The 12,228-nt window shown below is 39.2% G+C and overlaps 1 protein-coding gene across 1 annotated transcript; it reads left to right on the top strand.

Moving 5' to 3' along the window:
* Nucleotides 1–2,460: 2,460 nt before the first annotated feature.
* On the top strand, nucleotides 2,461–4,697 carry LOC121858752 (sodium/calcium exchanger regulatory protein 1-like). The gene is made up of 5 exons (XM_042355385.1): nucleotides 2,461–2,559; nucleotides 2,925–3,018; nucleotides 3,535–3,710; nucleotides 3,928–4,032; nucleotides 4,396–4,697. The coding sequence occupies exons 2-5, from the start codon at nucleotides 2,949–2,951 to the stop codon at nucleotides 4,450–4,452; spliced, it is 408 nt and encodes a 135-aa protein (XP_042211319.1). The 5' UTR covers nucleotides 2,461–2,559; nucleotides 2,925–2,948; the 3' UTR covers nucleotides 4,453–4,697.
* Nucleotides 4,698–12,228: the final 7,531 nt, after the last annotated feature.

Below are 12,228 nucleotides of genomic sequence, written 5' to 3'. Positions count from 1 at the left end.
TATATGTGTTTTATTTGATCTTATCCTTATGGAATCTTAAAATGTTTCTTATTCTCTCATTTATAATAATAATAATAATAATAATAATAATAATAATAACAATACTACTACTACTACTACTACTACTACTACTACTACCACTAATAATAATAATAATAACAATACTACTACTACTACTACTATTAATAATAATAATAATAATAATAATAATAATAATAACAATACTACTACTACTACTACTACTACTACTACTACTACCACTAATAATAATAATAATAACAATACTACTACTACTACTACTATTAATAATAATAATAATAATTTAGACGTTTGGTAACATTCATAAGATTATATTAAGCCGGGGATAACGAACATACTGTACATACATACACACACGGTTCTGTATACAGGGTGATTCATAAATGCCTTCATAAATCTCTACAACGCCACAAGAATGCTGAGGCCACAATGCTAACGCCCCCTCCTCTACCCCCACCCCCCACATTGCAGTAAAGCCATGACTGTTCATCTGTCTATCTGTGTAATGTGCGGTATGTCAAAATGTTCCACTGTCTCTTATCTCTCAATGTATTATGTACACATGTACAGTATATGCATATCTATGTTTATCTCGATGTCTGCGTGAGTAAACTTTTTTTTTTTTTTTACAGGGAACAGCCCACCCGGCCACAGGTCATCAACCCACACGGGGCCTGGGGGCGAAACAATGAAAAATAAAAATATATTAAAAGTAGAAAAGGAAAAGGTTATATTAATCTACATTGCGAAGATGTCGGAAAACCAACTTTTTGAAGTGAGAGAGATTGTATGAGTATGGAAACACAGAAGAAGGCAGAGCATTCCACAGTTTGGCTGTGTGAGGAAAGAAGGAGGTACTATAACGGGTTATTATCGTGTGACCGACATCCACAGAGAAATGGTGGGCACCGCGGGCAAAACGTGTGTTACGAACCCACGGCCTTGCCGGCGGTACACAGGATGCCAAATCCACTGAACATTGCCCGTTAAAGTACCTGTAAAAGAGAGAGAGTGAAGCAACACTGAGGCGAAGAGAAAGGGGAGAGAGATTGTCGACTAAAGGAGGAGAGTTAATAAGACGAAATGCCTTTGATTCCACCATATCTAATAGTTGGACAGAGGAAGAGCCACCCCAGATATGAGAGCAGTACTCCAAGTTAGGACGAATGAATCCCTTATATACTTGAAACAACTGCTCAGGAGTGAAGTAGCTACGGCACCTGTACAGCATTCCCAACTTTCGGGAGGCAGCTTTAGCAATGGTGAGGATGTGTGGCTTCCAGGACATATTAGAGGAAATGGTGAGGCCTAACATAACTATTTCAAAATTTGGCAGAATGATGGCGTCCTGAAATGTGATTGGTGGGAGATCATCTAATTTGGAAAGAGTAATTGATAAATACTGTTTTATTACTATTGAACTTAACCAGGTTGGTACCGCCTCATTCAGAGCTGCTGCACAGATCCGCATTGATAGAAGTAATGATATCAGTTCTAGAAACAGATCTAGTTTGAGAGTTAGGAAGGGGAAAATGTGAAGAAGAGTGAAGAGTAGAATCATCAGTGTAAGAATGGATAGAATTAGTTGTAGTGTGGAGTAAATCATTGATAAAAAGAAGGAAAAGAGTAGGTGAAAGAACAGAACCCTGTGGGACGCCACTATTGGTAGAGAGAGAGAGAGAGAGAGAGAGAGAGAGATCCTCGACAACAACTGCTATGGATCGGTTCTCAAGGAAGCTAGAGATTAGAGAATAAAGTGGGGGAGAGAAACCATAAGAGGGAAGTTTAGATAGCAAAGACTTGTGCCATACCCTGTCAAATGCCTTGGAGATGTCGAGGGCCACGACGAAAGTTTCCCCATAATCCCTAAGAGAGGATGACCAAAGATGGGTGCAGTAGGAGAGCAGATCACCAGTAGATCTCGCACGGCGAAAGCCATACTGGTGATCCGACAAAAGAGAATGGCTTTCAAGGTGACGGAGAAAATGGGAGTTCAAGATAGTTTCAATCTTAGAGTGGGATGAAGTTAGGGCAATGGGGCGATAGTTAGAGGGATTAGAATGGTCACCCTTCTTCGGGCTGAACCAAGGCATGCTTCCAAGAAGAAGGAAAAGTTTGGGTTTTGAGGCAAAGGCAAAAGAGGTTAGCAAGCACAGGGGCCAGAACTTCAGCACACTCCCTCAGAACACGAGAGGGTATTCCGTCCGGTCCAGGCGCCTTACTCACACCCAACCTGGATAACACACCGGCAACCCTATGAGTGGAGATTATAGGAAAGTGCATAGGTTCAGGGGTAGGAGAGATAGAGTTGGAATCGTCTACGGTCTCTCTCTCACACACGGGTCGATTACAATAACCTCTCTAGCCTATTGTACTCGCAGGCACCACTATCTTATCTTTATTATTGATTACATTGTTTGTTCCTTGGCGCGCGCTCCCCTGATGCGTCTGTCGTCACTCGAGCGCCGTTCACACGTCTGTTTACATCTCTGATCCCTTCTCTACTCATCTGTTAGTTCAGTAAGTCGTTCGGTATTGTTTTTATTTTTAATTTGTTATATTTTTGTGCTTGGCAATTATTATTTTATGTTCTTTGTTGATTTTTTATTTTTAATACTTTTTATAATATCGAACTATAGGTGTTATCATTTGGTTGGTTTAATATCCAATGACAATTTGTTTTGATTATAATCAAAACAAATTGTCATTGTCACTCCTGTTGTCTCGGTAAAGTTGCCAAAATCCTTCGTCCGTTGTGTCATATTTTTCCAACCCAATTTCGTATTGATAGTGTTTTTTTGAGTGACTGTACTGTATTTGTATGTTGGATGGTGATAATATTAAGTTTTTAATAGGCTTACCAATCAGCTGTTGTGTTTCCTCAGACAGGTAAACGATCAGACTCCAGGATGGTACAGTTCAACGGTACTTACAAGATGGAGAAGAATGAAAATTTGGAGGCTCTGTTAGAAGTAATGGGTAAGTAACTAATCATAACCTAACCTTACTTGACCTAACCCAACCTAACCTAATTTAACCAAAATCAGGGCTTAAAAGCATCAGGGTGTGTAAAGTAGGATGTCTGATACACATATAGGCGTGACGTAGATACAACACATTGTTTATATAATTAAATCTTCAATACACAAAAGTCACCCTACACTGCACTCGACCTTCTTCATTTCCCCATCTGTGAAGTTAGCTACCCATTTAATAATTCGATGGACTGAGAATACCTTATAGAGATTAAACCATAGACAATTAAGACAGAAAAACGCTGTTGTTTACACTAGTCCATCACACCTAACACTTCTCAACCTGGAAATAAGAACAAGAAGAATGACGCGGAAGAATACATACAAGGAGAATGACGCGGAGGAATACATACAGGGAGAATGACGCGGAGGAATACATACAGGGAGAATGACGCGGAGGAATACACGTTTACTATCAATGCCTGTAACTCATTCTACTTCTTATCTTGTGTGGTGACAGAGGTGGGAATGATCATGAGGAAAATAGCGTTGATGACTAAACCGAAGGTGGAGGTGAAGGTGGACGATGACGATACGTGGACCATCATTACACACGGTTTACGTCGGACTGTTACCTGGAAGTTCTCATTAGGTGAAGAGAAAGAATTTACCTCCCTCGATGGCAACAAATTTAAGGTGAGTTGATTATACAGTACGTTGTTGTTATTGTTATTATTATTGTTTTTTATTATTGTTAATATTGTGTTTTATATTATTGTTATTATTATTATTGTTGTTGTTGTCATTATTATTATTGTTATTATTATTATTATTATTATTATTATTATTATTATTATTATTATTATTATTATTATTATTATTATTATTATTATTATTATCCGTGTCTTCCTAGGCCAGCTTCACCTTGGAGGGCGACAAGCTTATACGGCACAATAATGGCGGTAACGAGGCTCAGCTGGACTTTGTGAGAGAGTTTACTGATTACGGCATCATACAGGTGAGGTGACTCGAGGACAGGTGTGTGTAAGATACAATTATTTCATAAGGACACGAGGTTACAGGGGTTAATTAAACCTACAGGTACAGTAATTTTGACAGATTACAGATATTTTTTGACAGAATACAGAAAAATATCCTTAAAAGCATACAAATCTTTTAAATGAATATTTCACAGGATAATATTAAAGAAATACATTAAATCTTGGAAAATAATATCAAATATGTAAACAGTATATAGCTACCTCCATTTACTGTAGATACAGATTGCGTAGAAGAGCTAAAGTTATATTTTAAACATATAAATATATTTAAGATTTGATTCATTTGACTCATTTTGTTTCTGTTTTTGTTTATCATACAGCACATCACCCACAGACCAACAGGAACTAAGTGTACTCGAACATTCAAGAGGGTTTAAATAATGACAACCATGACGTCACTCTCTGAGATGTGTGATGCAACCGTGACGTCATTGATAGAAGCTGATCCCAAGCAAATGATGTTGATGACGATGTTGATGACGTCATATTTGTACTCTTCTTGTGGTGTGAATTTAAGGATTTATAAAAGAAGTTGGGAGGTATGATGACGTGTGTGTGTGTGTGTGTGTGTGTGTGTGTGTGTGTGTGTGTGTGTGTGTGTGTATGTAGGTGTGTGTGTGTGTGTGTGTGTGTGTGTGTGTGTGTGTGTGCGTGTAATTGCCCCTGTTCAATTTCTTCACTGTACCACATAACGAACGTTCACTCTGCCATGTGTACAGTATGTGTCTGGTCATTTTCCTGTACATTACCTATAAGTTATGTTGTACACATTCATATAAAAGCTTGCCACCCACCCCCCTCTCTCTGTCTCTGTCTCTCGTGTTTTTCTCTGGTATGTATGTATGTATGTATGTATGTATGCATGTATGTATGTATGTATGTATGTATGTATGTATGTAATTATCCTACGTATACCTATTCATACTAATCTCCTAATGAACACCATAATTATTTTTTCCCAATTATCCGTAAAAAAAATATCAATACTTATAATAATTAATCTAAATAATAAATCACAGGTGAGTATTATTTTTACACCTGTTAATTAAGTTATTATTTTGTTGGTCTACCTGGGCTGATGTCTTTTTACCTGTACTCTCACATACATACATACATACATACATACATACATACATACATACATACATAGGTCATATATCAACGAATCTATTCCCATATGAGACTTATAAAACATATAGGTATACAATGAATTAGTTATAATGTAAGATTAAGTAAACTAAAGTGTGTTCGCTTCTCTCCCTCCTGAACCACGAACCCGGATATTGAGACACACGAATCCGAAGCATTTGAGAGAAAAATGGATTTGTTTACGGCTTCGGGTTCGTGAATCTGAATCTCCGGGTTCAGGAAGAGAGGCGAATGGGGTTTTGTATCTGACTGTATTATGAGACGAAGGAAGAACAGTTAGTTATTACAGTAGGAAAACTTGTACTTGTGTGGAGAGCAATGCGCTGTATATATATGAAAAAAAAAAGGTAACATTACTAATTCTATACACACTATCCACGTGTATCGTGTACCCCTGTTGTATGCAGACGATACCAAATACTGTACACAGATACACAGAACACTTGTTGTACACCTGTGACAGCACGAGATAAATGACTAACACAGTCACATTAATTCTTCAGGAACACTCTCAGTTAGGTGTCGCCTCCCTCACTACACTAGACACCAGGGAGTGGGGAGGGGGGGAGGGGAAGGAGGGGAGGGGAGGGAGGGGAGGGGAAGGAGGGGAGGAAGGAGGGAGGGAAGGAGGGGGGGAGGGTTTTTTTCTATCTAGGACGCACTTACTAGTTACAGGACAATGGCATTTGTGTTTGTTTACTTCCTTGGGTAAATAACGTGTGTGTGTGTGTGTGTGTGTGTGTGTGTGTGTCCAGTTCCAACGCGACACACCACCAAACATATGTGTTGTATGTAAATGAGTTTCTTTCTTGTAATATAAAATACATTTCCAGTTGTTTCATTTTCTTTTCCTTTTTCAGAATAAGGTTAGGTTAGGTTAGGTTAGGTTAGTATTAGATTAGTGTTAGGTTAGGTTAGGTTAGGTTAGTATTAGGTTAGTGTTAGGTTAGGTTAGGTTAGGCTAGGTAATACTTTGTTAGTGAACTTAAAATAATAAAACGTTTAAAACCAAACTTAGACATTGGTTACATAATTTGGTTACAGGTTAAACTGCTTGATAGTGTTAATACACCTTTTCACATAACCGTTGAGACATTGTTACATAACTATTTGACAAATTTCATAACCGAATGACAGAACACATATCGAATGACAATCTAAAATAACTGTTGGTTCATGCTAACGGAAGAGACTGACATGAGTTATGAAGTTGACAGACGTGAACAATAAACCGACGGTCTACATATAGTTTGAGAATGTAACAATTGGAGAGTGACATACCACCAACAGTTATTTCAGATTGTCATTCGATATGTGTTCTGTCATTCCGTTATGAAATTTGTCAAATAGTTATGTAACAATGTCTCAACGGGTATGTGAAAAGGTGTAATTCTACAACAGAAAATATGGGTCTACCTTTCCAACCTATCCTAACCTAACCTGCTGGTGTTGATCTGCCGTGAGATGATCAGACGAGGAGTCATCATAACAATAAGAATTCAAAGGAAAGGAACTAATTCAATGTTACCTAAGAAGAGCATAAGAATTCCCAGCTCTAACTCAACCACACAAAGGAAGTTTTCATGTCAATTACTTCTACTTATTTACATGAGACTTGACTCTTTATTATATTTGATAACTTTACATCGATCCCCAGTTCCCGAATCTTGAGCTGCAGCTTTGAAGTCAACCCTTTGTACTGCTAAACCCAGTCTCACTCAGCATGTTAGCTCGTCCTGGGGTGGTGGCGGGGTGTATGAGTGAGCAAATAACCTCGATGAACTCTGCCTCGCTGGCTGATGGAGGTCGATGACTGTTTGTGGGTGGTAACGTGCCTACAATAATTATATATTATATATTATATATATTTTTTCTGACGACACAACGAGAGCACTGTGCCTTATATGGTGTTTGCCGTCACTAACACCTGTTATCCATAGCAACTATATGGTAAGATATAAAGCAGGTGAGTCAGCTGTAGACGCCATTTCTTGTCAAAGTTCGTCGACTACAACAGAAGCAACAAGTCTCCGTGGGGCTGGAAGGAAGAGTCACCTGAGAGCTACTGCGACTGAGAAAAAAATTCAACAGCGACAAATCCGAACTGCCAGCAAGTGTATCAAGAAACTCACACAGCTCTTAGGTCACTGCTGCCACCATGAAGACGATGAATCTGATGGTTGTCGTCTGTCTCTCTGTCGTCTTGCTGACTGGCAGGAACGACGCCATGCTCCAGGAAGAGGAACCTACAACTCAGGTCCCAGAGGTATCCCAGGTCTCAGACGTTCCCCAGGTCTCAGACGTTCCCCAGGTCCCAGAGGTTCCCCAGGTCCCAGATGCCCCCATGCTGGACCCCGCCGGAGCCCAGAACGACGGAGGTGAGGGATACGCGTCTTTTTTGTTCTTGTTGACATGACAGTAAACATTCGGGAGCAATCAGAGGGTGAGGAGGGTAGGAGGAGAGTGGTGATGAACGACGACTGAAGGGAACTTTTACAACGAGTAGAGATGACAAGGAAAAGTAACATTGGACAGAAACACAGACAAAGTAGCGTTAGACAGGATGACACCAAAATAGGGCGGCAGATTAATTCAGGGCAGGATGCAAATGCATTACAGGAGGATCTAAATAAACTGCAGGGGTGGTCTGAAAAATGGCAAATGAAATTCAACACCAGCAAGTGCAGCGTACTTAATATTGGAAGAACAAATACTGACAATGTATACAGCCTTAACAACATCAACATAGAGAAGTCGACTTGTGAAAGAGACCTAGGGGTACTTTTAAGCCCGGACCTACGGCCTAGAAAACAGTGCGTTAATGTTCGAAATAAGGCAAACAGAGTATTAGGTTTTGTATCTAGAAGTGTAAGTAACAAGAGTGCAGAGGTTTTATTGCAACTATATCTTTCGCTAGTCATGCCGCACCTCCATTATGCGGTTCAGTTCTGGTACCCTTATTATAGAATGGATATCAATTCACTACAGTCGGTGCAGCGAAGAATGACGAAAATGATTCAGGGACTTAGAAGCTTTCCATATCAGGATAGGTTAAAGAAACTAAACTTGCATTCCCTAGAAAGACGAAGAGTGCGGGGAGATATGATAGAAGTATTTAAGTGGATGAAAGGAATCAATAAAGGGGATATAGATAAAGTTCTTATAATATCCGAGCAGGATAGGACTCGGAGCAACGGATTTAAGTTGGATAAGTTTAGGTTTAGGAGGGAGATAGGAAGGAACTGGTTCACAAATAGGGTGGTGAACGAGTGGAACAAGCTTAGCAACTATGTAGTAAGTGCGGGAACTCTGGAAAGTTTTAAAAGGAGGCTGGATAGATTCATGGATGATAGAGAGTGGTAGAAACTCTCGACAGGAGCTGCCATGCACAGGCCAACCGGCCTATTGCAGACTCCTTATTTTCTTATGTTCTTATATAGACGACGTAGCATCAGACGGGACACAGACAAATTGACAAAGGGCGAGACAGAGAGAATTACTTATTTGACGGGAGACAGAGAAGATCCTATTTTAGACAGGATATAGACAGAGGATGTAGAGAGGGTGACAGAAATAATGAAAACGAGGAGATTCTCAAAAATTTCTGTCTGTCTGTCGGTCTGTCTATCTGTCTGTTTGTCTATCTATCTGTCTGTCTGGCTGTCTGTTTGTCTATCTATCTGTCTATCTGGCTGTCTGTCTGTCTCTCTGTCTGTCTGTCTGTCTGTCTGTCTGTCTGTCTGTCTGTCTGCCTGTCTGCCTGTCTCTCTCTCTCTCTCACTATCTACCTGTATATCTCTCTGTCTCTTTCATTCTCTTTAATTAGAAAAAAACCCACAAATAATCCTGGATCCAATCACACACATACACACAGTCATTGACGTACACAAAATAAACACAGACACAAAAACGTACATGAATTATTTATTGATGTAAGTCAGTTAAAAATGAAACTATATTTTTTGAGACGTACATTAATGCCCCCCCTTGGTGTCCATCCTCCAAATTACAGGTGTGGACAGGTGTAGAAAGTTGCTAGAACATGTGTGTGTGTGTGTGTGTGTGTGTGTGTGTGTTGTTAGTCTTATCATTAGCCAGTGCAGTTGGCGAGTTGTCCGGTCTTCTCGGACTATTCCTTGACACTAGGTCATGCAGCTCGTTAACTTAGAGTGTGGTTGTTGTGTTGGCGACAGCTTCTACACCTAAAACAAATTCAGGTCTGGGTGGCCCTTGGGCCGGCTATCCTCGTTACACGATGGGCGACCATTATTATTATTATTATTATTATTATTATTATTATTATTATTATTATTATTATTATTATTATTATTATTATTATTATTATTATTATTATTATTATTATTATTATTATTATTATTATTATTATCAATTAATTCTCTCTTTCTCTTTTCCACAGATAACGGTGATGGTGGTGTTGGTGATAATGGTAGTAGTGGTGGTAATTGTAATAGTAGTAATGGTGGTGGTGGTGATAACGGTGTTGGTAGTGGTAGTAGTGGTCGTGGTGGTAGTAATTTTATTGATGGTAATGGAGATAATTTTACTATTTGTTCGTGGTAATGGCAGTGGTAATGGTAGTGGTAATGGTAGTGGCACTAAATATGGTAGTACTAGTGATGGTGGTGGTAGTAGTGGGTGAGGCAGGGAGTGAATGGGGGGCACATATCCTGCTGCGGGCCATTTAACTGCTGTAGTATGGTATCGTGGGCACCGAAACAGGGCAGTATATATGTAGAAGAGCACACATGGTAACACAACACATATGAATGACACAACAATTAATAACAGCACTGGACTCTGATTGGTCTTATGTTATTTCAACCAAACTAACTCTACCATATTATTTCAACCAAACTAACTCTACCATATTATTTCAACCAAACTAACTCTACCATATTATTTCAACCAGGTGATAACAAAGACAGGAATCATTATGAGCCTCCGAGTTGTAAAGGAGAATGCTCAGTCACTGCCAGGGGGAAGGTGAAGCGAGGATGGTGTAAGAAGACTTGTAAAACGTCGGAGACAGAGCATCATTACTCAGGCTGCTCTAAGGACTGTCGGTGCTGTGTTCCTAAGCGTAAGTATGTGTGTGTGTGTGTGTGTGTGTGTGTGTCTGTGTGTGTGTGTAACTAATCTTAATGTCTATATCACCACGTTTACTTAAGGAGAATAACGCAGATACAATTTCATATCCACTAACAGAGTGTGAGAAGAAAAAGAAATGCAAGAATGTTGATGGTACGTGCAAGAAGATTGGCTCCTGTAGGAAGAACGAATTTGAGGTAATTGGAGGCTGTACCACGAGAAGCTGCAAATGCTGTAAGAGTAAGTATTGATGACACTAACCTCCTCAATACATTTTCTAAATGTACGAGTTTACCCTGAATATACTATCATTTTCTTTAAATATATATTGACTTACAACCATTTCCTTTAGATATATGATGACGATAACTAAATCATTCCCTCAAAGTAACAAAATTATCCATTAGATCTGTTATTTAAGAAGCATTATACATATATTCCCACCAACAGGGTGTAAGAAGAGTTCAAAGTGTCAGGGCAAGTGTAGGGGCAAGCCATGTAATCCATACTATCATTCCGAGGTTCCTAATGCGTGCAGAGACAAGAAGTGTTATTGCTGTGTTCTCGACGCTAACAGTAAGTATGACGACTCTGTGTTAACTCTCACTTATTGTTGGGTTTTATTTAATTAAACGCCTACAAGGTTTTGAGGTCAAATTACTTTCACGACGCGTGTGTGTGTGTGCGTGTGTGTGATGTGTGTGAGTGTGAGTGGTTTATGCCAAATTGAAGCTTTACCAAAAAATCAGGAGATTGAAATAAGGCATTTGGGTGTAATCTCATTTTGTATGTATGTATGTATGTATGTATGTATGTATGTATGTATGTATGTATGTAATTGTGTTTCATCTTCACCTACAGAGGTAAGAGAGTATGAAGACGAATACAACATTGATGACGAATACGACGAATATGATAACGAAACAGACACAACTGGCGACGATGAACCAGTGGTGAGAGGCAATGAAAACCACACCATAGGTTCTGTAGACACGGGTGTAGAGGCAGGAGGAGAAGGCGGAGGAGAAGAAGAAGGAGATGAAGGAGGAGATGAAACAAAAGGAGGAGAAGAAGAAGGAGATGAAGGAGGAGATGAAACAAAAGGAGGAGAAGAAGAACAGAGAGGTGTAGAAGAAGAAGGAAACGATGAAGAAGAAGAAGAAGAGGAAAATGAAGGAGGAGAAGAAACAAAAGGAGGAGAAGGAGAACAGAGAGGTGTAGAAGAAGAAGAAGAAGAAGAAGAAGAAGAAGAAGAAGAAGGAAACCATGAAGAAGAAGGAGGAAAGGAAGCAGGCGAAAAAGAAGGAGAAAAAGAAGGAGAAAAAGAAGACAAAGGAGTAGATAAAGATGAAGGAAAGGGAGAAGGAGAAAAATAGGAAAAGGAATAAAAACTTGAACGTTTGTCACTGTTGTCTGCAGTTTGGTGTAGAGATCACCTGAAGATTAGGCACCCAAGTATATTTCACCTTATGGTTAGGCACCTTAACCTAACCAAGCCATTATTTAACGTGGTGGGATATTGGTATATACTCTCTCTCTCTCTCTCTCTCTCTCTCTCTCTCTCTCTCTCTCTCTTAGCTTTGATGTGTTCACAATAAAAACATAATTGTAAACAAGAGATTATTATTGTTTCTGAACCTATTATTTTCTTTTATGTTTGTTTTATTGTTTTAGTGAAGATAATGAAGGTAATAATGATGATAATGATGATGATGATGATGATGATGTAAGAAGACTATGGTTGGCCAATCTATTATATTTCCAGTAAATCAACCAATGAGAAAACAGCGCTGGAATATTTAGCCAATAAGGAGCATCTCGGTCCCGTGTCCAAGATTGTCATAAGCAACAACAACTCATCTACCTGTTTAAAATCTCCGCCCACTGGTGACGTC

The sequence above is a fragment of the Homarus americanus genome, unplaced genomic scaffold (assembly GCF_018991925.1).
Source record: "Homarus americanus isolate GMGI-L3 unplaced genomic scaffold, GMGI_Hamer_2.0 scaffold74, whole genome shotgun sequence".
In the NCBI taxonomy this organism is placed as follows: Eukaryota; Metazoa; Arthropoda; class Malacostraca; order Decapoda; family Nephropidae; genus Homarus; species Homarus americanus.
Note: the sequence above shows the minus strand (reverse complement) of the source record. Positions and strands in the feature narration are given on the sequence as shown.

Bases quoted from the DNA above. Each gene is read 5' to 3' on its own strand.
- LOC121858752 (XM_042355385.1), top strand. From the start codon at position 2,949: ATGGTACAGTTCAACGGTACTTACAAGATGGAGAAGAATGAAAATTTG. The intron at 3,019-3,534 runs GTAAGTAACTAA...GTGTGGTGACAG, and splicing joins GGCTCTGTTAGAAGTAATGG to AGGTGGGAATGATCATGAGG. The intron at 4,033-4,395 runs GTGAGGTGACTC...TTTATCATACAG, and splicing joins CTGATTACGGCATCATACAG to CACATCACCCACAGACCAAC.